The sequence below is a fragment of the Protopterus annectens genome, chromosome 11.part0 (assembly GCF_019279795.1).
Source record: "Protopterus annectens isolate FY-2018-M chromosome 11.part0, PAN1.0, whole genome shotgun sequence".
Classification (NCBI taxonomy): Eukaryota; Metazoa; Chordata; order Ceratodontiformes; family Protopteridae; genus Protopterus; species Protopterus annectens.
This window is the reverse complement of record NC_056745.1, coordinates 561,465,619-561,492,606: the sequence shown is the minus strand read 5'-3', so window position 1 is coordinate 561,492,606 and position 26,988 is coordinate 561,465,619. Positions and strand designations below refer to the sequence as shown.

The 26,988-nt window shown below is 40.9% G+C and overlaps 1 protein-coding gene across 1 annotated transcript in view; it reads right to left on the bottom strand.

The window, feature by feature from the left end:
• CREB3L2 (cAMP responsive element binding protein 3 like 2) overlaps nt 1–26,988 on the bottom strand; it is a 2,450,910-nt gene that overhangs the window by 921,245 nt on the left and 1,502,677 nt on the right. Inside the window, exon 8 of the mRNA XM_044087227.1 lies at nt 23,843–23,942. Within this exon, the coding sequence (XP_043943162.1) occupies nt 23,843–23,942 (100 nt within the window). The remainder of the gene's footprint in view (nt 1–23,842; nt 23,943–26,988) is intronic.

The window sequence follows — 26,988 nt, the reverse complement described above, 5'->3', positions numbered from 1 at the left end:
TCCGTTGTTAGGTTCTGTCTGGCTGGGGGTAGTGAGAATGGCTGTCCCTTGTTTTGGTGACAAGCCTTTGCCCACCATCGAAACTCCTGTTGCAGGCAGGGAATGAGAGTAATCATTGTTTCCGAGCTGTGGCAATGTTGTGTCCAGACACTTTTTAGGTACCTTTGAAGTTTCCTCATATGCAGTCTTGCATATGGAATTAGTAGAATGCAGGATGCCATGAAGCCCAAAGCCTGCAGAATTTTTCTTGCAGATAACTGGGCCTTTGTTGCCATTTCCTTGAAATAGGTAGTCAGTTGCCTTTGTTTGTCTGGTGTGAGATAAGCCAACTGGGCAGTTGTATTTAAGCTTGCACCCAGAAATATTATCTCTTGAGAGGGTACTAGTTTTGATTTCTTTTCAGTGACTGTGTACCCTAGGCATGTTAGAAGTCTTTTTACAAACGCCAGATGCTGTGGTAGAATGTGCTTGTTCTCTGCTTGAATGAGCCAGTCGTCCAAGTAACGATATATTTGTATTCCTCTTTGTCTGCAGAAAGCAATTACTGGTGGCAGGCACTGTGTGAAGACCCTGGGTGCAGTAGATAAGCCAAAGGGCAGTGTAGAGAATTGGTAATGCTTTGAACCAGCCTTGAATCTGAGGTATCTTCTGCATGACTGTCTGATTGGGACATGCAGGTATGCCTCTTTTAGGTCTAAAGTGACGAGCCAAGCCTTTCTGCCCAGCATGGGCAGAAGCTGCTGCAAGGTCAACATCTTGAATTTTGGTATATCCAGGAAAGTGTTTAGAACAGATAGGTCCAGTATTGGTCTCCAAGCTTCGTCCTTTCTGGGTACCAAGAACAGTCTTGAGTAAAATCCTTGTCCCTGCTCTTGCTGTAGCACTTGTTGAATAGCCCCCATGTCCATGAGGGATGAGACTTGTTTTTGAGCCTCTGCCCATTGATTTTTTTGGCAGGTCTGGACAACCGTTTGCCCTTGGCAGGGTATGGAAGTGAAACTTGTAGCCTTGTGACACTATGTCTAAAACCCATTTGTCCTGGGATATAATGTGCCAATTTTGAGAAAAAAGTTCTATTTTTTCCCCTAAGGGTGCTGCCAGTAGATAAGTGCTTGGTGCAGGCAGAGGGAAGTCATTGGGACCGTTTCCTGTATGGTTGTGATTTGTATTCTCCACTTTTGGAGGTAGAAGCACCCCATTGTTTAGACCTGTACGAACCTTGCGGCTGGGATCTGCCTCTAGGGTGTCTGGATCTGCCCCTTTGAGGTCTGTCTGACACATGAAACGACCAATTCTTTGTAGGCCAGTGTCTGCTAAACCTAGGTGGCTGTACTTGTAAAAAATATTTGACCGTTTGCATAGATTTAGCTTTGTCCTTCATTTTCTTTAACACCTCTTCTGCCTTAACACCAAACAAGGTATCATGCTGTAATGGTGCATCTAATAATTTAGCTTTGACATGATCAGGCAGATTTTGTTCCTTTAACCAAGCAGGCCTCCTAATTACAGAACCCATAACAGCGGCCCTGCAGGAGGCCTCCAGAGAATCAAAACCACATTGCAAAGTATGCTTTCCAACTTGTTCAGCTGCATGCAATAAATCCTGCATTTCTTTGTTTTCTGCACATTCAGAATTTACCAACATTTTCTGTTTCAGCAGTGTCATGACATATTGCTGGTATTTCAGCATATGAAACTGGCAGTTTAAGGCCCTTATAGCCAAGGTAGCAGATGTGTACATCTTTTTTCCCCATCTATCCAGTTCCCTAGAATCTCTGTCAGAGGGGGTAGGGTTTTTTGCACTGGAAGCCTTGACCCCTTTGGGACCCTGAGAAATAGTTTCTGGGTCTGCAGCAAGGTTTTTGAAAAGGAATTTATGAGAGTCAGGAACCCTGTAGTATCTGTCAGGTTTAACAGGAGCTGGAGGTAAGGAGTCAGGGGTCAGACTAGACTGAAAACACATCTATAATGTCTAACACAGGAGGAATAGCTAGAGGCCTGTGTTGAGGTAGTAGAAGGAAGTCCCTGAGCTTCTTCTTAGATTCTGAAAAATCTTGGCTCTCCCAGTGTAAATGCTCCCTCATGGTATGCAAGGTTTCCCCAAAGGAATAGTCCTCAGGAGGAGAAGCTGAAGAAATAGACTCTTCAGCATCAGAATCCTTATGAGGGGAACAGAATATTAGGTTCATAGGCTTATACTAGGCTATCTGCCCTAAGGCATTTATAAGCCTAGCCCAAATTTTTGTGGCTTACGCCACCCCTTATATGAAAAAATACTGTGCCCATTAGTTTGTTGTGCCTCTGTTCAGCAGTGACACAGAGATCATTCCCGGGATAAACCTACGATCTCCCATCCACAGGTCAAGATTTCTCTTGAACAGAGCCAGCGAGGTGCTCTGCCTCACATGGATCGGGATTTTATTCCACAGCATAGGGAGTCTCTGAGTGATAAATCTATCCCTCCAGCACGTCCTATTTATATCCGTGCTAAGGTTTAAGTCGCTTGCTCTAGTGGTTTTGGTGGATTTGGATTTTTTGAGGTGGAGCATGTCCATTAATTCCGGGTTGGACATGGCCTTGTATGTCAGGCACATGTCACCTCTGAGCAGATGGTATGCAACTGAATAGAGCTGGAGTTTCTTCAATCTGGCAGCATATGACAGATTTTTGGAGTTCCTTTATCCTTTTGGTGAGGAACTTTTGGGGTCTCTCCAATTGCTGCAAATGTCGGGTGAGATACATCCCGAATGGGGCATTGTACTCGATCATTGGTCTAATAAGTGAAGAGTACAGGGGAACAATGACCTCACTAGATCTGGATGTGAATCCCTTCATGATCAGGTGGGCAATGTAGAAGGTCTTTCTAACCACTTTAGCAACGTGAGTGTCAAAAGAAAGGCCACTGTCAACCTGGGTCCCCAGGTCCCTGATAACCTCTTCTGTGCTTAGTGGATTGCCACCTATATGGTAGCTTGGGGTTACCTTGTTTTTCCCGAAGGGTATGACTATACATTTTTGGCGTTTAACTTCAGGCCATGGCTCTGGCACCAGCTATCTGTTTCCGTGAGTCCCTTCTGAAGGATATCCGTGTCCGATGCACTTTCCACTATGGCGCCCAGTTTGCAGTCGTCTGCAAACTTTGTCAGCCAAAGTCCTCCCATGTTGGCCTGTACTTCTGAGAAGTAGATGCCGAACAATAGGGGGCCAAGGACCGAGCCCTGTGGGACACCACTTGTGACCGGCTTGGAGTCTGACATAGCGCCAGCAACTCTAACCCTGTGGGTTCTGTCCTTAAGCCAGTTTGCAACCCATCTTGTGATATCTGGGTTTACATTTAAGCTGGTAAGTTTTTCTACAATACCCGAGTGGGGTATTGTGTCGAAGGCCTTTGCAAGGTCAATGTAGGCTGTATGGACTGCCTTTCCCTCATCAATGGCCTTGGTGACTGTTTCGAAGAAGTCGACCAAGTTCAAAAGGCATGATCTGCCCTTGACGAAGCCAAATTGGGTCGGGTCCAATGTCTGCAAGTCCCCTATATCTTTGTTTATGAGCTCCATTATGATCCTCTCCATAGCTTTGCAGACTAGACTTGTTAAGCTTATGGGGCGGTAATTACCAGGGTCCGTAGAGGCACCGCCTTTGTGGAGTGGGACCACAGTTGCCGTACGCCACTCCTTGGGCACGTATACTGTGGTAAGGCTGAGATTTAACAGCTGCCTTATGTGCGGGTTTAATTCCTCATTTAGCTCGTGTAGCACACAGCCGGGGACACCATCCGGTCCCATTGATGCTGTGTTTTAGCTTTAGAGAGCAGCTTTCACCTGCGCATTTGAGATGTCTGGGAGGCTACACTCTGCTGGGATAGTTATCTCTCTTTTAGGGGAGAGGGTGAAGTTTGCACTGAACCTGTCTGCCAGTATGTTGGCAATGTCTGTGGGTTCAGTGATTTTTGTATCATTTTGGACTAATTCTGAGCATATCTGGGAGTTTCCACCCAGGTTCCTAACATAGCTGAAAAAGGCCTTATGATTGTCCTTGGAATCCATGGCAATTTTTCTCTCAAAATTGGCCTTAGTTGATTTTATGAGTGCTCGTATTTTTTTACCAATAATGATCAGGGGTGACTTCCCTTTTATGGATTTTGTTCTATCATGTAATAGCTTTCACCTCTTATTGTAAAGTTTGTTAATGGCTGGGGTCCACCAGACTGGACGTTTGCCCTTTGTGGAAAGAGTCTTGGTTTTATTTGGGATTGCCTGATCCATGCAGTCCTGGAGGTGTTCATAGAAGGCATTTGTAAGGGCTTCTGCAGCTTTGGTTGTGGTTTCCACTGGCTCAGGGGCCTTGAAGGATACCACACCAGTCTTGAGTAGTGTGAAGTTTGCTTTAGAGAAGTTCTTCACTGTGGTCTTTTTTTGTTTGGGGTGGGGAGGGAATGTGGATTTCCAGTGAGATTAGTTTATGATCAGATCTCACCAATGAGGGATATACTTCCGGTGTGGAGCATTTTGTCCCCATGTTTGTGATAATGAGATCTAGTATATTTTCTCCTCTCATGGGAACAGTGACTAGCTGTTCCATGGCATTTGAATTTATGAACTCCAGGAACCATTGGGCTAGAAAGTTAGAGCTTGAGTAATGTTCCCAGTCTATATTCGGGTAGTTGAAGTCATATGATGGTGTTTGGAGATACATTTATACCCTCCAGTGTCTTCAGGAAGGCTGTGTGGGGTTCCTGAGTTTGAGAGGGTGGCCTGTAGCATGCTACAATTTGTAGAGCAGTTTTGCCTATGGTTAGTTGCACCTGGATGGTTTCCGAAGATTCGTGCATTGCCACCAACCTGGAGGTGTGGGTATCCTTTATGAATATGGATACACCCCCCTCCTTTTGTGGTGTGGTCCGGGTTTTGGGGCCGGAACGCATGATATGAGGTAAAACCTAATAGTGCCGGAGTGCTCTCAGGAGCCTTGAACCAGGTTTCAGTTACAGCACAGACATCGATGTTCTCCATACTGAGAAGGGCCTCGAGTGCGTGCATTTTGAGATTTAGACTTCTGGCACTGAGCAGCATTACCCTCAGTTTCTTCCCATTTTTTGTTTTCTAGGGTAGTAGGTTTAGAATTTGAGCCTTGCCTAAAAAAGGCACTATGGGGGTGGCAAGAGCCTTAGCCAATATCCGGAATCCCAGGGGTGACAGGTGCAAGCCATCCCTTGCGAAGCAGCGTGGCTTTTCAAGCATGTCATCCCAGGCAGACAGACACTGGATCCCCTTTGAATGACACCAGACATTAAGCCAATTGTTAAAGCTGATCATCTTGTCTCTATATTGTGGCATCATTCTTGGTGAAGGAAGGATATTGTTCAGGGTCAGGGTCATACCTGCCCGGGCTACATAATCAGAGAGCTCCTCTATGTCTCTTTTCATGTAGTCCAGGGAGGTACGTCTCAGGTCGTTCACACCAGCATGGACAATGACTGTGTCATATTTGTACTTGCCGTGGAGTGACCAGAGTGCTTGTGTTATGTGGCGGATTCTAGCGCCCGACAGGCATCTTACTGTGACCCTCTCCTTGTTCAGCCTGGTGAGTGGGATGTCAGTGTGTCTGACTATGGAGTCACCTATGACAAGTATGTCTGGTGTTGTATTTGGCCTTAAGGGCTGTGACTGCTTTGCACACTGCTTTTGTGGTTTATGTGTTGCTTGTGGGATGTCTTGAGGTAGCAGTTGTTTGGGTGTCTGCTTTGGAGGCCTCTGCTGTTTAGGTAAATTTTTACTCAGAGCTTCCGAGTATGTCTTTGTGTGTTTATGTGTTTGATTCAGTGGTGTGGTAGCATTATGTGAGGCTGGTTTTGTGGTGTGTGTAGTTGCCTTTTCCTCCTGTCTGGTCTTGCCAGTCCTGAGTTGAGAGAGCTCAGCCTCCAGTTTGGCTAAATAGCTGCATCTCTCGCAAGTATTTGTGTTATGTGGGAGGAGGAGATGGTTGTCTGTGTACATGAGGCAGTTATAACATTGCCTCAAGATTCCCAGATTCACCAGCTGGACCGGAGAGGAGATTGACAACTGACCTCTGGACATGCTAGAATAATATTGGGAATTCCTTAATAATTGAAAACAAGGGCCAGTGGGGAGTGAGGGTGTAGTGCTTTTAATTTTTAGTGCTGACTTATATAATTGCTTTAGTGAGCAAGTGCCAGGTAACTTGAGTGCAATGTTTTACAAGTAACTAAATGCAAAAACGACAAACAGTAACTTTCTTTCAAGTGAAACAAGGAACTAGTACAGTAAGCAATGCAGATATCACTAGTGATCCACAGAAGCTGAGAAGCCACGTATTAGGTGGAATTAGCTTCCAGGGAAATAACAAGCAAACAAACAACAAGCATATAAACAAAGCTAGATTCAGCAGGCCTGGATTTAGTCTATGCTAGAGCAAACAAGGTGTACCAATTTCAGTAAGATACAGTTCAAATATTCAGGCACTATAAACCTTTAACCAGAAATTCCCAGCTCAGAAGGGCAGAGTCCAGCCTCTTCTCCCACAAGAGTGCAGACCACGAACCTTCTTAATGTAAAATAACTGGCCTGAAGCCCAAGTGCCTAAACCAGAACTAATACCCTTGGACACTGGGCTCTCAGTCAGCAGTTCCCAACTTAGAAGGATGAAAACTACCTGTCCTGCCACCACAGTGCTTGCCACAAACCTTCCTAATGTAAAACAACTGGTCTGAAGCCCAAGTGCTTAATCCAAAAGACTTAGAATGATAGCTACACTTTAATCAAGTTACAACCAAGCAGTAATAAATACAATTGAATACTTTAGAGAATGTCTGGATTAGTGCTCAAGTTACACAAACAAAGCTAGATCCAGCAGGCCCGAATCTAGTCTATGCCACAGCAAACAAGGCGCACCATTCCTGATCAGAAGAGGAATCTGAGGAAATGGAAACCTGATCTGAAGATTCATAGTCTGTCTCTTGCCTAGGTCCCTTATCAGGAGGGGGATGTGAACCCCTGATCAAGGTAATTAAGTCTTCGGCCATTTTGAGCATTTGTTTTTTTGGGCATGGAGGCCTGTCCATGTGGCTGGTGAACTTGTTTCTTTGCCTTTAAAGGTGCTTCAGTCTTTGCCTTTGAAGCTGTAGTCGGCTTAATGTATAATTGTTTAGGTCTGAAAACACCCTCAGAAGCCGATGCCTGCTCAGCGGCTCTGGACCCATCTGAGGGAATACTCTCCAAGGCTCCAATACCTTGAGTTTCCAGGGGCCTGACCGACTCCTGCGACTCTAAAGTAGCGGGCTTCAGGGACTGCGAAAGCGCCTCACTGAGAACCGGTGAACCCGCGACTGGCTAAGGAGAAGCTTTGCCGTCGGTTTTGGACCTCGGTAGCCTTTGTCTTTTTCTTTGCACTTTTTTGTGAACTCTGGTAGTCGGATGGCTATCCAACGACAATGTATAATTAAATCTGCGTCCAAAATAGCTTAGTGCAAAATCGTACTGACGCTTAATAGTGTGTTGGTTAAATCTAGCACAAAACCGACAACTTGAAACGTTGTGGTCAGGGCCTAGGCAAGGAATACAGTAAGAATGAAAGTCCTTATGAGGTATTTGCTTCCCAAAAGAAATACAATTATTACCTTTTTCTGACATCAGTCTGGAGCAAGAAAAAAGTTTCTCCAATGGGGTACTTAGCTTTTAATGAAGACTTCGGATCTGAAACTCGAACACAAAAATCTCAGGAGTCGGCCGACAGTACAGTTTTGTACCTACCATAAATGTAGATGTTTGAGTGTTCACACTGCTGCAGTCATCACACTTGGGTTATCTGCCATCAGGCGGTCCCCGCAGTCGGCCTGAGTTCCAAAGTCTTGGTCCGGCCATCGGGTGTGGTCGCTTCTTCCCTGACGTCAGTGTGACAGGGGTATAAAAGAGGCAGCCGATGCCATTTTCTTCAGTTTTTCTTGCCCCAGATGTCAAGTGTCCCCAAATAAGAAAGCAATACATAATCCTAAGTAAAATACATGAGTAGTAAACAATAGCTACAGCTGTAAGCAAATACACCATATGGAAATGCATCACATAGATTGTATAAAAAAGGGAGGTATAGATAAAACCCAGGTAAGAAGAGGGGATGGTGGGAGGGTAACCTGGACTGCAGCAGTGTGAACACTCAAACATCTACATTTATGGTAGGTACAAAACTGTACTATGTTCATCGTGTTACACTGCTGCAGTCATCACACTTGGGTTGAATCCCAAAGCTAAGGTTGGGTGGTTGGTACTAAACAGGGTTTGGAGAAGCTAGTAGGCCCTGCAGAACTGCAGTGGCAAAGCCAGATCTGTTTTTTGAGAATAGAGGTAAGCGGTAGTGCTTGGTGAAGGTGTGCACTGAACTCCAAGTTGCAGCCTCCAAAATATCCTTGGTTGGTACCCCTCTGAGGAAGGCTGTTGATGTTGCTGTAGCCCTGGTGGAATGGGGCCTAATGTTACCAGGTACAGGTTTCCCATGGTGGGTGTAGCAGAAACGGATACAATGTCCTATCCATTTTGAAATGGTGTGTTTTGAGATAGCCTTTCCCTGTGATCCTGCAGCATAGGATACAAAGAGTTGGTCAGATTTTCTGAAAGCCTTAGTTTTATCCAAGCAGAAACGTAATTGCCTGTGAATGTCCAAAGAGTGTAGGAGCCTTTCCCCTTTATTCTGGGGGTTCGGATAAAAGGTGGGTAAATGAATGGTTTGGTTTAGAGCCACACTGGATACCACCTTTGGCATAAAGGAAGGGTTGGTTTGTAAAGAGACTCTGTCGTGATGAAAAATGATGAAAGGCTCCACTGCCATTAGGGCCTGTAGCTCTGAGACTCTTCGTGCTGAAGTTATTGCTAGCAGCAGGGCAGTTTTCCAGGATAAAAACTGTAAATCAGCTGAAAAAGCTGGTTCGAAGGGCGGTAGTGTAAGTTTTTTCAAAACAAAATTGAGGTCCCAAGTTGGTGTTGGTGCTCTCCGGGGCGGTCTTATGTTCTTAGCCCCTCTGAGGTATTGTCTTAGTAATGGATGTGAAAATATAGGAGGATCTGTGTGGTAATGAGCTGAAATAGCTGAAGCGTGGATCTTAACAGATGAAAAGAAAAGGCCTTTGTGCAACATCTCAGTTAAATATTGCAGAATCTGAGGAATATTTGGGACTAGAGGATTTTGGCCTTTAGCCTGGTTTCAGGCGCAAAATCTTTTCCATTTGTCTGAGTAGGTTTTCCTGGTGCTGGATCTCCTGGCTTCCAGAATGACATCCATAACAGCTTTAGAGAGAGGTGTTGACTGGTTGTTTAGGTAATCTGCCATGCAGCCAGATTTAAAGTCTTGAGCTGGCTGTGTAGAATCTGATTGTTTTGCTGAGTCAGCAGGTGAGGAATTTGAGGTAAAATCCATGGAGGGCCTTGATCCATGTTCCTTAATAATGGACACCAGTGTTGGCGTGGCCAGTCTGGAACAATGAGTATCATTTGTGGCCTCTCTAATCTGGCTTTCAGGAGCACCTTTGTCAGAAGAGGCAGTGGTGGAAAGGCATACACTGTCAATGTTTTCCAGCTAAATGAGAGAGCGTCCACTTTCCAAGCTAGTGTGTGGCATGTCCTTGTGCAAAATTTCCATAGTTGGTAGTTTTGTGGGGAGGCAAACAGATCTATGTCTGGGCTCCCCCATTTTTGAGTTATCATTGTGAATACTTGTAGATCTAGTTTCCACTCGTAAGGATCCATGACTTCTGCTTAGTTCGTCTGCCAATGTATTTTTCTTTCCTGGCAGGAATTGTGCTTGTAGTTGAACTTGGTAGGTCAGTGCTGTGTTCCGCAAGGTCATTGTTTGCCTGCATAGGGGGTAGGAATGTGTGCCCCCTTGTTTGTTTATGTACCACATCACTGTGGTGTTGTCCGTCTTTATTAGAATTTGTCCTGGATGTAGTAGGTCCTTGAAAGCTGTTAGGGCATTTTGTACAGCTTGCATCTCTTTTTGATTGATGTGGAGATGCATTTGATCTGCAGACCATTTGCCCCGAATACACTTGTCCTGCCATGCGTGCTCCTCAGGCGTAATCCGATGCATCTGTTGTAATTGATTGTCTGGCTGTGGGTAAGGTGAAAGGCTGACCCTTGTTGAAGTGACATGCCTGAGCCCCCACCATAGAAATTCCTGTTGAAGGCAGGGAATGAGTGGTATTATTGTTTCCAAGCTGTGGCTGTGTTGAGTCCATACGCTTTTCAGGTACCATTGTAATTTCCTCATATGCAGTTTGGCATATGGTATTAGTAGCATGCAAGATGCCATGAATTCCAAGGCCTGCAGAATTTTTCTTGCAGGGAGTTGGATCTTTGTTGCCATCATTTTGAAGTATTGAGTCAGGTGTCCTTGCTTGTTTGGCGTGAGATAAGCCATCTGGGCCGTTGTATTTAAGCTGGCACCCAGGAATATTATGTCTTGTGAGGGCACTAGTTTTGACTTCTTTCATTTACTGTGAACCCTAGGCAACTTAGTAGGTTTTTTACAAATGCCAGATGTTTTAAGAGAGTGTCCTTGCTTTCTGCCTGAATAAGGCAGTTGTCCGGGTATGGATATATTTGAATTCCTCTTTGTCTGCAGTATGCAATTACTGGTGCCAGGCATTTTGTGAATACTCTGGGCGCAGTAGATAAGCCAAAGGGCAGTGCAGAGAATTGGTAATGAGTTGAACCTGCTATAAATCTGAGGTATCTTCAGCAATTTTGTCTGATAATTACATGCAGGTATGCCTCCTTGAGGTCTAATGTTACTAGCCAAGCCTTCTTGCCCTGCATGGGAAGAAGTTGCTGTAGTGTGAACATCTTGACTTTGGGTACTTCCAGGTATGTGTTTAGAATTGAGAGGTCCGGAATGCGTCTCCAGGCTTTGTCCTTTCAGGGAACCAGAAAGAGTCTTCAGTAAAATCATTGTTGAATGGCTCTCATGTCCATGAGTGCTGTAATTTGTCTTTGAGCCTCTGCCCATTGATGTGGTGGCAGGTTTGGCATTCCTTTTATCATTGGTAAAGTGTGAAAGTGGAACCTGTATCCTTGAGATACAATATTTAGGACCCATTTGTCTTTTGTGATGATGTGCCAATTGCCTGCAAAAAGTGCAAGTTTTCCTCCCAAGGGAGCTGCCAAGAGGGATTTGTTTGGCAGTCTGAGGGGTAAGTCATTGTGATTGTCTTTTGAAAGTTTGAGACCCGTCTTCTCCTCCTTTCTGTGTTGTGGCCCCTCATTGTTGAGGCTTGTAAGAGCTTTGTGGCTGACCTCTGCCCCTTGGGTGTCTAGTTACCCCTCTGTGGTCTGTCAGAAGTTGGAAAGGACCAGATTTTGGTTGGCCAATTTCTGCTGAAACGAGGGGGTTGAACCTGTAAAAAATCCTTGACCGTCTGCATAGATTTTGCTTTATCCTCCATTTTCTTTAAAACCTGTTCTGCTTTCATGCCAAATAAAACATCCTGCTGTAAAGGTGCAACCAATAACTTTGCTTTAACAAGATCAGGTAAAGTTTGCTCTTTTAACCAAGCATGCCTACGAATTACAGACCCTGTTACTGCTGCTCTACAAGAAGCTTCCAATGAATCAAATCCACATTGCAAAGTATGTTTTCCCACTTGTTCTGCTGCATGCAACAAATCTTGCATTTCCTTGTAATCAGGCTGCTCTATATGTGTGATCATTTTTTGTTTTAATTGAGACAACTATTGTTGATATTTCAGCATGTGAAATTGGCAATTTACAGCCCTCATAGCTAGAGTAGCTGAGGTATATACTTTCTTTCCCCATCTGTCTAGTGCCCTAGAATCCCTTTCAGAGGGCACAGGATTTTTAGCAATAGAGGCCTTAACCCCTTTGGGTCCCTGGGAAATGGTTTCTGGGTCAGCAACAGGGATTTTATATAGGAATTTGTGGAGTCAGGGACTCTGTAGTATCTGTCTGGTTTGACTGGTGCAGGAGATAATGAATCTGGGTTAAGGCTAGATTCTGAATAAACATCATCCACAATGTCTAAAACAGGTGGAATAGCAACGGGTCTGTGTGGGGTAGTAAAAGGAACTCTCGGAGCCTTTTCTTGGAATCAGAGTAATCCTGGCCTTCCCAGTGGAAATGTTCCCTCATGTTATGTAAAGTTTCCTCAAAGGACAAGTCTTCAGGGGGAGATGCTGAAGGAATAGACTCCTCAGCATCAGAGTCTTCATAAGGGGGAAAAGAATATTCCTGTTCCTCAGAAGAATCAGAGGAAATGGAAACCTGGTCAGACGAAGCGTAGTCTTCCTCCTGTCTAGGCCTTCTGTCAGGAGGGAGATGGGAACCCCTGATTAGGGTAATTAAGTCTTCAGCCATCTTAAGCATCTGTTTCTTAGGCATGGGGCCTTGTACTGGAGACTGCTGTACAGGCTTCTTTACTTTTAAAGGAGTTTTCAGCTTTGCATAGGATTTTATAGTAAGTGCAGTCGGTCTGAAGACACCTTCAGCAACTGCAGGCCTTTCAACCACACCGGAATCACCCTCAGCCATGGAGTCGGAAGGGCCTAAAGATAAAGGCTCTGGAGGCCCAGCAATCTCCACTTGGGAGTTGGATGCAGCCTGGGGGTTCTAAATCAGAGGTCGTCAGGGGCTGCGTTGGCGCCTCACTGAAAACCGGAGAACCGGCGACTGGCCTAGCAGAGATGTCTGGTTTGGGTCTCAGCTGCCTGTCCTTATATCTCTGTGTTTTTTATGCATCCCGGTCGTTGGTTGCTCTGACGGCATGGTATAGTTAAATTTTCTACCAAAATAATGTCGGGCGAAATCAAACCGACGTTTAATAGTTTGTTTGTTAAACCTAGCAGAAAACCGACAACCAGTGACATCGTGGTCTGGGCCTAGGCAAGGAATACAATAAGAATTAAAATCCTTATGAGGTATTTGCTTCCCACAAGAAATGCAAGTATTCACTTTTTCTGACATCGGTCTGAGGCAAGAAAGGATTCCCCAACGGGGTACTTAGCTTTAATGAAGACTTCGGTCTGAAATTCGATTTGAAAATCTCAGGAGTAGGCCGACCGGCACTTGCGAACTGCTTCTGCTTTGGGCACCGCACAGCAAGAAAGACTGAAGAAAATGGCGTTGGCTGCCTCTTTTATACCCCTGTCGCACTTGACGTCAGGGAACACGCGACCGCAACCTACGTCGGACAAAGACTTTGGAACTCATGCCTGATGGCAGATAACCCAAGTGTGATGACTGCAGCAGTGTAACACGATGAACATCGGCACTTGCGAACTGCTTCTGCTTCGGGCACCATGCGGCAAGAAAGACTGAAGAAAATGGCGTCGGCTGCATCTTTTATACTCCTGACGACCTGACGTCAGGGAAGGGGCAATAGCAACCGACCCAAGACTTTGGAATTCAGTTCGGCTGAGGGAAATCTGCCTGCAGAATTACCCAAATGTAATGACTGCAACAGTGAAACACGAAGCACATCACATGTACATCATTTCCTCAACTTTATTAGCGTCAATTGCCTAAAGCAGATAGTGCCTTCTTCTACCTGGGGCTGCAGTCTCCTTGGCCTCTTCCTCATCAATACAACACCTAGCTGCTACATACCTGAAGTCCCCACCACCACAACAGAGCAGACCAAAAGGCTATCTCATTTTTCATGAGAACCCAACAGAGGACTACAATCACTAATGAACTGTATCCAGAGGCTAGTCTCCTAGCACTTTTGGTGGGCCTAATGAAATAAGAGTAATTCCTCCAAATGGGATCTGGAGGCTAAAGCATATGCTTATACAACTGGCTTCTACTCTCACCAAACTTCCTACAAAAGTATAATGGACATATGTGAAGTACATGGAACAGGTTTCCCATCCATGTGAAGATGAGTTTGTCTATTACCTAGTTTAAGTGCAACCTAGACCAGTGAGTGGGAAATAGGAAATTTACACTGGGACAGGCACCCATGTCCCTTAAGGAGAGAGACAGCTTACATATATACCTGGCTCCAAATGTCCTGTTTTGATAATGGACATCATTATTCTTTCAGGAAAACTTGGCAAGGCCCCCTAGTAACAATTTATGAATCTATGATGACCAATTCAAAAGCAATCCCACATGGTGGAATACTACTATCAACAAACTCTGTAATAAACAAAAACTCAAGGCTCTAAGAAAAAAAACAAGAATATTAATGCTATGACTAATCTGATAATAACCCCTCAGTGTTGATACTGTTATTGGAGACCTAGGCACATTCTTGGACAACAAGCCCTTGTTTAACCATCATATCTTGGATCTACCCCAACTAATTACTAAATGTATATCCTCCGGATCCAAGAAAATTACTATCCCTCTCTACTCCTCCCTAATCAAATCCTTAACAAAATATAATGGCTTCGTTAGCATATACTTATCCAAGAATATCGCAGACATCAACACCCAACAGTGCCTAATAAAGAAAATCATGGGTGTGACCTTCTTAAACTACCCTGAGTGACGGAAAGGCCTTTCACTTTTCTCCATCTCATACAGTCTCCTGCATGAGCTTTACAGCTAAAAAAGACCCTATGCTATTTGACCTATTACATGCCCCAAAACTGGTAGCATCACCACCACAACTCCAAGGACCTAAATGTACAATGAAGTCTTGAAAGAGACAGTTGTTTGGATATACCTCACCCCAAAGGAACCCCTACCTATGAAATAACTTCCCACTAAATGTCAAAAAAAGTATCTCTTTAATGCTCCATAAAATAAATCTTAGTATATGAGGGCCCATAAGTTCTCTATTAGGCTGTCCACTATGGCCCTGACAGAGATAAATATAAAACAAAACTTGTACTGGCTTGGCTGTTAATGGTCTACTAGATCAAATGCCCTAGATTGAATCTATGACCCCATAAATGTACAGGTTCTCCCTCTATTTTGGCTTTTCTTCCTTGAGTCGTGTTTAGAGAACAACTAGAAATAATGGAAAAAAAATGCTCACAGTATAAATCTCCTGATATTCCCTCCTTAGTTGCTTTAATAGGGCTCAATCACTTGGTTAAGTAGTATTTTATCATCATGAAAACATTGCGGTGGGTACCAACTCAGACACCTGGCATGATTTTGTGAAATATACTTATTCACTACTGTGACACTGCCTGAAGACATTATCCAGCACATTTAATGGGTAGATTACTATAATTAACAAGGTCTTTGTCTGTTAAACTAAGGGCCAAACAAATGGTGCACCATTCCCAAGGCCATTCACACACTGTAGTAACACATTCAAATGTCCTAAGATATACATCTACATCATTTCTAATCTCAAGGCTTACTGAGTTATATAAAATAATGAGGCTGTAATCATGAACACTTGCATACTATACAAGGATACATAAGATGACCTTCAGTAACATGCAAGAGAAAAAATATTCAGACAGTGTCACTGGTTTGTTGTGCAGTGGCCTGCATTTCTGTAAAGACAGAAATTTCAATATCCATAAAATTCAGCAGTGTGTGGGCAAGACCTAAACAAATCACATCCGTGTGCACCCTGTTGCCCTCAAACATGCAATCTTGCATAGTCTAATAATTAACAGAAAGCTACACTAAGCAAGATTCAGGTAAAAAAGTACAGCACAAACATATGCAGCTATTAGCCTTGTATACCCTCTATTATCTACTGGAATCTCTTAATCTGGGAGAAGTTAAGCAGAGCTAAGTGGGCCACAACAGCAACATTCCACTGATCTTTCTCTACTCGGACAACAGATTAAGTAGTTATGTGCAGTGTGTGTGTATGTGTGTAAATATGTCTGTTTCCTTATAGATGCATGCACTGTGTATTTGTGCAGTTTGTTAGGAATACCAAACATAGCCCTTTAAGCTGCTTGTGTGGGCAATTTATATCATGTATACTACTTGATTTAGTGCCTTGCCGTGCAGGCAAGACTATATTGCATCAAAGTATATCAAAGCAATATGGGTTATGCTGCTTCACAATATTTGTATAATTCTCAGTCAAAGTTTGATATGATGCCTGTGTGATGGGATACTGTGATACCATAGCTGCATGCTTCTGCTTATCAAAGCTCGACTCCTGATCACTCGCGTCTAATGTCTTTGCTCTAGAAAGTTCAAAAAAGTCAACTGTTGCATACTGAGTAATGGAACATTTAAGCATAAGTGTTACTTTGCAGGTTGGCAAGCCTCCTGCATATCCAATATGGAGAGCAAGCCCCCCTCCACAGTCCATGAGCTTGTACATACTAAAACAATAATCACACAATACTGGGAAAGGACAAAGTCTCCAGAACAATGCACAGCAGTCTTGGGTAATCATTTTTCTTTCTCTCTCCATCTTTTTAATTTCTCCAACTTTTTTTTAGGTTTCTAACTCCACAACAGGAATGGACCCCATTTCTAAGTCAGGGTATGATTAAAGTTTATAAAATTAGTACAGCTTCAGTCTTTGATGCCTGTTAATATACTTGTCAGCACCCAAACTGTATGCAGAATTGCCTCCTCCTGCAATTCGGAAAGTTATTCTTACTGGTACACAGAGAGAGCAAGTGATTCTTGAGATCATATGCATCAAGGATGTATGGGAAAATTTAGATACATGTTTTTTTTCTCCCACTTTTAATCTCTCATGAACTTCTTTATACAAAGCCATCTCAACAAGTTACTGTTACAACTTGGTGCTATCTAGGGAAGATTATTCCAGATTTTTTGTCTGTACTTCTTCCTGGTGATCATTTGCAATACTGATATCCAGAGATGCAGAAGTCAGAAATATTTAACTGTGCTCCTGATGGGGCCTAATCACCAACTCAAGCATCTATATTCAAAAATTAACTCCGGCAGCCTTGATTCATTCACCAGTGTTCACACGAGAAGGAGATTCTACTCTATATGTTATGCAACCCAGGGTACAGAATCTCACTGACTGTGCCATAATTTTGCTACTTGTAACAATACTTATGAGTAAAACGTTCAAAGAATGTGTGTGTGTGTGTTTGTGTCTGTGTGTGCGCACATAACAGACCAAGCATTAGCAATACAAATTCTTCCCTGTACACAGAATCCAGACAAATTGGCACTGCAAAACCAAAGGGAACAAATGCCCATCATATCTGCTATTCTGCAATTCTGGTTACAAATCAATTCCCTTAAAATGCATTTTGATCACATTACAGTATTTCTGCTTTCTTTTTTTCTTTTTTCTTTGTCCAGTGTAAAATGTTACTTTATCCTGCCCTATTTACTTCCAGTTTCTTTCATCTACTATTTTGATTATGTTTCTCTTTTGCTTACATTCCTCATAATACCTGGAAGAAGCTACATTCTTTCTTAAAGATAAATAGCTGAAGTTTGCAACTGTACTTAAAAATTCCCTTTCTTTTTTATTTTTTCAGTGACAGGACACCTTCATATCTGCTTATTCATGAGAAAGTCTGCTCCTGCACTTTATTTGACAATATAAACACAACCCCAATATTTAATTGACAATCACGTGTTTAAATTGTAGCCTTCTAACCAATTAGTGACCCAGCAGAAGTTTAAAATGTTTACCTGTTGTTTCGTGTATTTTGTTTTCACAAAGTGCTCTTCTCTACCAGGCTATTCTGATCATTAGCCAGCCTGAGACCCCCACCCCTTCATCCCCAGGCAATTCCTGTATGAGTTGATGGCTGACAGTAAGATAACTGCAAAACGGGAACTCCTGCTCGGTAGGCAAATGCACGGCTCAAAACAGAAACTGTTGAAGCAAAAAAGAGGAGAGCCAGCATACAGTGACCTGAAACAAATTTATCGGTAATAAACCATAAAAAAACAACAAAAGAATCAGACCGGTTTCGGCCAGATCAAATCACAGCCTTCATCAGTGTAAAGAAAAAACATCAATTGTTGAGCCTTAAGTATACCCATCTGAAATCTCATTGGTTGAGTCTAAAAATATTAATTCAAACCAGGTGGAAATAATCCACCCAGTTTCACAATCCATTTTTTCTCTTTGGTATTTAAAATAGAATGCCACCCTGTCTTATTAGATCTATTGCCCTGTATTTTGTCAATAATCATAAATGAAAACTTGACAGTTTTATGGACCACATAATGTTTATAAAGTGCATTATTAGCCTTCTTGTTTTTAATATTACTGATGTGCTCAGAAATTCTGATTCTGAATGGACGAGAGGTTTGACCAACATAAAATGAGCCACACTGACATGTGGCTAAATACACCACCCAGTCACTACTATAGTTAGCGAAAAAATCTAAATCATAAACCAATGAACAATTTCTGCTAGAAAACTGTTTAGATTTGTTCACTTTATCACAATTGGTGGAATGGTCACATGGAAAGCAACCTGTCAATGGATCACCTGTCAATGTAGTCTGCAAATATTGTGGTTGTTGATCCATAGCACCATGTTTGTAATGATTAAAACAGGAACCAAGGTTTCTCCCTTTATGAAATGAAAATAGACATCTGTCAGGTAACATATTTGCTAATTCATGGTCACACTGCAATATATTCCAATGCCTGTGTATAATCTGTATTAACTGGTCAGTATTCCTAGCATAGGTAGTGGTAAACCTAAGGGGTGCAGTGTTGGTACTAGTTTGGTCCTTGTAAGTCAATAGATGTTGCCTATCTAAGGAATTTACCAGATTGCTGGCTATTAATACATGACCTATGCGATATCCCCTGGATCTGAATCTGTCAATAAGATCCTTCCGCTGTAGTTGAAACGAAGAATCATGAGAACATATTCGCTTCATCCGAATAAATTGTGATTTGGGGATATTGCGTGCAACATGTGGCGGGTGAAAACTCGATGCATGAAGGATGGTGTTATACTCAGGATGCTTCCTAAATACTTCTGTACCTAAAGTATGGCCAGATAATCTAGTAATTAGAACATCAAGAAAAGTGATTGTGTTCATATCATAATGAACAGTGAATTGTAGGCCCCAAATGTTATTCAAATAAGATATAAAATCATGTAAGCCCTGTACATCACCTTTCCACATCATCCAAACATCGTCCAAGTAACGTTTCCAGATCTCAATATATTTCAAGAATAAATTGTTGTGGCAATCATAGATGACATGTTTTTCAACAAAGGCCATAAATAGATCCGCATATATAGGGGCAAACGAAGCCCCCATAGCGGTGCCTTTCATTTGCCAATAACAATTATTCTGATAAAAGAAGACGTTACTTGTGAGAACAAATTTAGCTAAATTAATCAAAAAAGAATTGAAATTCGTTTGGTATAGGCCCGCCACATCCAGCCAATAGGCCAAAGACTCCAAACCCGCCTGATGTGGAATATTGGTATATAAAGAACTGACATCAAGAGTACACATCAACCAATCTGGCTCCAACTGGCTATCTGAGATCATTTGTAAAAACTTGGTGGTATCATGTAGTCGTGACCGTATCAGACTAAGTAAGGGCTTCAGATGTTTAGTGAGAAATAATGACAGAGGTTCCGTAATATGCCCTCTCCCTGAAACAATATGTCTACCAGGCGGATTGATGGGGTTCTTGTGGACTTTGGGTAAAAAATAAATATATTGGGTTGCTGCATCCTGAACCATAAGCTGTTGTAAAATATCATTAGTAATAATAGCTTCATCCCTGGCCCAAAACAAGAACTCCTCGATTTGTTTTTTAAACCTAAAAGTTGGATTGATGGCCATTGGAGAGTAATATCTCTGATCCGACAGTTGTCTGTTAGCCTCTTTGTCATAATCACACCAGTTTAGGATAACTACAGCCCCACCTTTATCAGCAGAAATAATAATATTTTTATTATTCTGCAGTTCCAAAATAGCTTCTTTTTCAGCCAAAGAAATATTACTGGATTTAAAACGTACACCAGATCTAGAAAAATGAAGATCTTTGAAAATACTATTTTGAAACTGATGTACCAATGGATGCATAGGTGGGTAGAAAGATTTGTGATATACAAATCTATCTCCACTATAGTTTTCAGTGTCACCAAAAACAATTTAAGATTAAGATTTCTACAAAATGATGCCACATCCTGAGCCAATATATCCTCAGAAACCATGAAACCAGGTACAAAAGAAAGTCCTTTATTCAATACTGACAGATGGATAGGTGATAAAACAAAGTCAGACAAATTTAAAACATTAATATTTGCATTAGCATTTATTTCTGCATGACCATTTTCAACAGACTTTGTATACTGTTTATACTTCCTGTGTTTCCTCCCCCCACGCTGGTATCTGGGCCTATTGGGATTGGCCCCGGTGTCCTTTAGGGGGACAGTGAGCCTGGTACTGACTGTAGTTCATTATCAGTACATGATGAAATATCCTCAGTTGAAGAGCCAGAAACTGGGCTCGATTTCCTAAGGATAGAGCGAGGTCTTTTTCTTTTGGGAGTCCTTGTAGAATTAGATGTAAATCTAACATGTTTGGTATAATTTAAAAAAGGATTAGCACTCTGGTAATCACCCTGATCTCTTTGGAATTTTTTGATTTTTCTAGTGCGTAGTTGTTCCTCTAAAATGTTGAGGTCTGTCGCTACCTTGTTGAGTTGTTTATTAAAGAAGGTTTCACCTTCAAAGGGTTTTACATCACCTACTAGTTTGGTGACCGTATCTATTTCTTTGTCAATAACACGATCATAGAACTTGGATAAAGCATTCACAAAGGACATAGTAGCCTGTTGTTGTATTGAGGACCATTGGTCAGTTAGTTCCTGGTCAGCAACCCCAACATGGGGTTGGATACGTATTCTCAAACCTCTAGGGGTAATCCCCTTGGCCAAATAAGCCTTAAACAATTTAGAATGCCATATATTTGATCTAAGTGATCTAAGGTGTTTATGTAACTGTTTGAATGCTAGTGCACAAATTGATTCTGAATCCGATTGATCCATAGTACTGGTGTTTTCCTGTAAAAGAGAACCCAAGCCAAAAGCTCTAAGGTCCTTCCTATCAGCAGATAATCCTGTAACCAAACTGGAAAGATCCATGATTCAAAATGCTGACAATAACAGTGTGTAACTACGTTAGCTAAAATAATTTTAATAAGAATATTAAAGGGACAATCACAGCTCAAAACTATTGAATAAAAGACCTAAAAAAGAATTTTTCATAGGTTAAGGCTGCGCCCCTATTATACATTCATAGAATAATTTGTGCACAAGCAAGAATTGGTTTGAACAAGAATGTGGCTAAGGCAATATGGCAGAGGATGATGCTGAGACAGGAAAATAACTAACCAATGGGCCAATATAATGACAACCTGGCTCTAAAAAACTAAGAAAAACAGATATGGTCAAAAAACCAGTATAATAAAATGTAATGTATAAAGACCAATATATTTTGGTCTATATAAACCAGGCTAGCAAGTGTATAAATCCCCCAAATTGAAGGTCACCATATATGTAAACCAAGAGAAAATCAAAGTATAAGGGATATATAATATCCCGATGTGGTGTATACTTAATAACCTAACAATAAGAAATTCAGCGACCCTGTGCAACACTATATATACTAGATATTATATAACATATAATGATACTGATACACAGAAAAAAAACAGACTGAAAAATCAGACTAAAGAGTGAACATACCAAGGTTCAATCTCGTGAAATATTGGACCAAAATTGGTCTTGGACAATTAAGGAATAGGATAGCCCTTATAAACAGGCTTACCAAAACATGATGTATATGTTTCTTGAAATTTGTCCAAAAAAGAACCACTCAGCCACAGGCAGAGATTAATACTCAAAGCTAATGTCACCAAATCAACCTCACAGTGAGAATAAGGGAAATAATACCTATGTTCACTGGCCCAAGTTGTATACATTAGATATCAGGTGTACAGCAACTAATCCCAAAAAAGGAAAATCTACAATCCTTAACCACAGTCGCTTAATATTAATGACAAACCTTAGCACAGAAAATGCATCATGACAGGAAAAATATTTTTGGACAGATATAAAAAATAAAGTCAAAGCATAATATCATTTGGAATTAAAACCAAAACACATGAGCCCCTCAACCACAAACAGTAATGTTATGAATATTAGATAAATAATTCCACAATATTACGATGGTGAAAACAAGTCCAAAAAGCTGATATAACCACTTCTTCCATGAGACGACAATAAGAATGAAGGAAAACAGTATCTGTGTTCACTGACTCATATTGTGAACATTAACCTTCCCATATTGAGCCACTGGACAGTAAGATAGCACTTAACTGACCCCAGACTAAGAAATTACAAAGGCCACCTCCACTGCCACCATCATCTTCTGTAAAAGTGTTTTTCTTCATTATCTTAGATGAATAAAGTGGGGCTCTCACAGTAATGGCAACTGATCCATATGCCTCTCTTGTTTAAGTACTGTCCCTGGCAACATCACATGAACAAATTGCTTGGTGGGTGCTTGGCCTTGGCCCATTGTGCTGCCTATGTGCTGACAAAAGGACCACCATGATCACCCATGGAGAGGAAAGTTAGTGCTGGCTACTTACTCCCACCTTAACTGTCTGGTTCATCAACTACTGAAGCAGAGTTCACCTGCGTCACTAACACCATGTGTTATTCTAACAAGTGGAAGAGAATACCTCTTAACATTATAAGACCATGTCTTAATCTGTGTACCACCACAAAAACACAATGTTTTTTACACAGGTAAGCCAAATGACAAATTAAGTGTATACTGCACAAAAATGCCTAGGATGCAGCAGATGACAATAATCATACCCAGCTGAGCCTTAGGTATATATTTTGAATCACATACTTGGTTTTGCTTCCTTCACCTCTAACAGATCATGTAACAAAAGTTGAACAGTTTTCAGGATAATACTATGGATCCAATTCAGTACTGAAAACTGGAAGCCCACCATTACTTCTTGAAATAACAGTAAAAGACTTAACAACAGTTTACATGGTTTTACAGACTGGCTTGAGCTGTAACATGTTTCCAGTAGGAAAATGAAAACATTGTGTAAAGATCAGTGGAAAGTATAAAGAGAAGTTGGAGAAGGAAGAAGAATGGCAGAAGCGGGGAAAGGTAAGTGGAAACTGTAGCATGGCATAAAGAGTGCTGCTACTTTGGGATCACCAAATGAGAAAAATACACTTCTGGAACTACAGTCTATAATGTTAATGAAGAAAGGGAGAAGACAATGATAAATGGATACAAAGAAAGGAGGGCGATGTTTCAAATCATTTGGGAGCAAGAGTGGGTAGGAAAGATGGTGTAACAGTAATGGAAACTAATTAGGGAGAGGAAAAAATACAAGGAAGTGTGCCTATATGGACTAACAGAAAGAAGGCAGCAATAGGAAAAAGGTACAAACAAAGCTGGGTAGAAAGTTATATAATGTGAAACTAGTGCGAAAGCCTACTGGAGTAAGAGAAAAGGATATTAGAGTAACATAAAAAAAAGGAAATAACATCATTTCTTTTTTTTTTGTTAATATGGTGCTAAAGATGTCTAGCATTTAATAGACAAAAGCACTTAGCCTCTTAACAGTTGGCGTTTATTTGTTTATGTTTTAAAGTTGGATTTACTCATTTGGACTTCTCTGGATTCCCTGGCTTCCAGTTCACTGTTATAGTGCCTAGTGCATGTTGTCTGTTTTAGGTGTCTCACTGTTACAGAGATGGCTTCCATGCCTATCCTTTGTCAGTTATACAATTTAGTTTAGTATCATTGACATTAAAACGTACAACTTCTACATATTACAAATCATGTCAACACTACAATAAAAAATGTTTAGGTTTAACACCTGCCTTGAGTCATTTCATCTATCTGATAAGAGATGTTACATACCATAATGCAAGTGCTAGTTTGTGTGCTGGCTACTTTATAAGATCTGGAGACTCTTCCAGCCACCATGACTTGCAGCCTCTGCAACTGATGAAGCAATGTTCTACAAAACAGAATGTTGAAATATTATGATAAAAGAGATAATATATTAACTATCTGTACACTGAACTTTCATTTAAATTCTACCCTGGCAAAATTAATATAAAAAATGTAGTGTCAGCAGTGTGATTTTAATGTAAATTATATGAATTCACATTCCATTTTTACAAATCACCATGGTTAAAAATTTTCAGACTTAAACATGGGTTTAAATATAAAAGCCTGTTTGTAAACTACTGATATAGAAACTTCATACATATAACCTTTTGTCCATACTTCTTAAATTGTTAGTAAGTTCAGCATACGTAGCAGCCACATTAAACAATAAAAGTAAATCAACCCAAATATATCTTAGGCAACAGATACTCTAACTCAGTTCTCATAAAACAATACAAGGCTTACAGTCTGGTGGATCTGAAGAAGTTTGACTGCAGATGTCTGGCAGTGGTACTTAAGCTACTGGATAATGACTGGCATTGCTTCAAGAAAACAGAAGGTTACTCTAAAGTTGAGGAAGACATTGAGAAATGACCCAGTCTTGTTGACTAAGCAGCCTTATTACGTTTTAAACATCTTTATTAAATCCTGCTTTAAAATGAAATAGGTACACATATTTTAATAGAAGTGAAAACTAACCATAGCAACATTTTCATGCAGTATACATACATGTTCCATTCTGAACAATGATTATTCACTAGTGTATTATTTAAATTGCCCAATTTCTGTCTTTCCTTAAACCTCAGTCCTCCTCCTAAACATTATTCTGCATATATTATTCCCACACTTTTATTTACTTCCATGTAATTTGTGCATTCCCTTTTCTAAGGATACCACCTCCAGTTCTTTTAACTCCTTTACAATATTCACTACTTCAGTTAGAGTTGGTTTACATTTTGATTTCCATTTTGCAGTAATGTTTTTCTGACAGTCCTTAATTAATACAAACTTACTATATCTAGATCAGGGGTGCCCAATCTTTTGGCTTGCCCGGGCCACATTGAGTGAACAGAAATTGTCTTTGGGCCGCAAATAAAATATATCATATAGTTAGCTCTTTCGCTGCAGCAGGTGACCAAAGTCAACCTCCTGGCTGTACTGTAGGTGCATTTGAATAATGAATAAATGTAACAAATGCCTAATATTTGCCTTAAAAATTCTAATTCTCATTTTAATTGTAATCCTCTAATCTAACAGTTAACTCTAACATCTTCGTTTATATATATATATATATATATATATATATATATATATATTTTTTTTACAAATAAACAGACAGAGCAATCCACTCCAGCTGACCAACTACGTAAAATGTCAACATTAGCAGTCCTATAATACTATAATCCACAAAAATAAGCCAACATATCTGCAATAAAGAATTCACATTACTGACTTAATAAAACAATTCTGAATAAGCTACAAGAGGGTCTCATCCAAACAAATGACAAGTAACAGAAACATGGCATCAAGATTAATGCCAAAAAATGCATCATCATCTCCTGTGGGGAGAGTGATGCCCCCACAAATTATCACATTAATAACAATGTTGTAAGCATCCAATCAGTCATGGGGTGCTTAGGCACCCTGGTTGATAGAAACCTGACTTTTGACCACCATGTTGCCTCCATTGTATGGAAAGCTTTTTACAAGGCCCACCCCATTAGTAAGGGTATCTCATCCAGGGACAAGGAGATCATAACACCCCTGTATTCTTCCTTTATAAGAGCCACTATTGAGTGCAACACCCCTTTTGGCATGTGCCTCAGCAAAACACCCTGCCGAAAGAAAGACTACAACCATTTCTGATAAAAAAGGTCAAAGGACTAAGTTCACTTAGTTATCCAAACAGACTAAAAAGCTTCTTGCTTTCCTCTGTCTCTCACTGGCCCCTATAAATTTCATCACTGGCTTGCTTTCCAGGCTAAGAAAGATCCTGCCTTAAGAGACTTCCTCCACCTCAGAAATACTGGTTATACTTAAAACGCTCACTACAAAGACCACAGCCTTCACTGCAACAAACAAGCCACTTTGTATGCACAGGTTCTTGACACAAAAACTTCAACATCTGTAAAAAGCTCCTCTCAATATCAATCAATGCAGTTTAGGAACACAACAACTGAATGGATAGTCATAAATGTACTCCTTGAGTAAGCAGCATAGCCTTCATCAAACTGGATGGAAAAAACACATAGTAAACTTTCCTAGCTGGACGGCTAAGAAATATTAGTTACTCGAGCCTACTTGTCCAGGAAGAGGGGTCTATTTAACTAAGAATTCCATTTGCAAAAAAATATTCAGTACACATACTGAATCTCTCTCTCTTTTACACACACACATATATATAGATTCACCTTAACTTCCCTTCACATCAGGTATCCCTAAACCACATTGTTCTATGGTTACAATCAACTTATCCCATTTAACTCTCTCCCTCTTCCCCTCCCAAATAAATTCCTTCAACTCTTGAATATTGTCCACAACCTCTCCTGTAGTTAATTAACATATGCCTGATCTGTACATAAAACTAAAGGAACTAAAAACATTTTGACTGTTGTATTTATTATAAACATCTACAATCAACAGCTTCCAGTTTCTCAGTTTTTTGCATTTTCTTGTTAGTCTCTTCCCACATATTCTTAGTTGCCATAACTTAATTCTTTTTAATCTATAAACCTAAATACCTAATTTTATGATGTTCCCATAAATGTAGGTACTGCTAAACAAATTCAATGGGATATATAGTTTACTGCTACAGCTTTTGTTTTATCTTCATTAATTTTATAACCTGAAAAGATTTAAAACCGTCTCAAGATGTTCCATAACAAAGAAATGTCCTTTTTTGGATTTAATGGGTATAAAATAATATCAATTGCAAATAAAGCACATTTTTTTCATTGCCATGGCATTTATATTCTTCAATTTGTTAGTCCTTTATTTTCTTTGCCAATGACTCTGAATATAAAGCAAACAACAGGGGGGAATGACAACATCCTTGCTCCGTTCTTCTGCTCAAAAAATTTGTCGGACTGGAACCCGCCACCTTAATTCCTCTC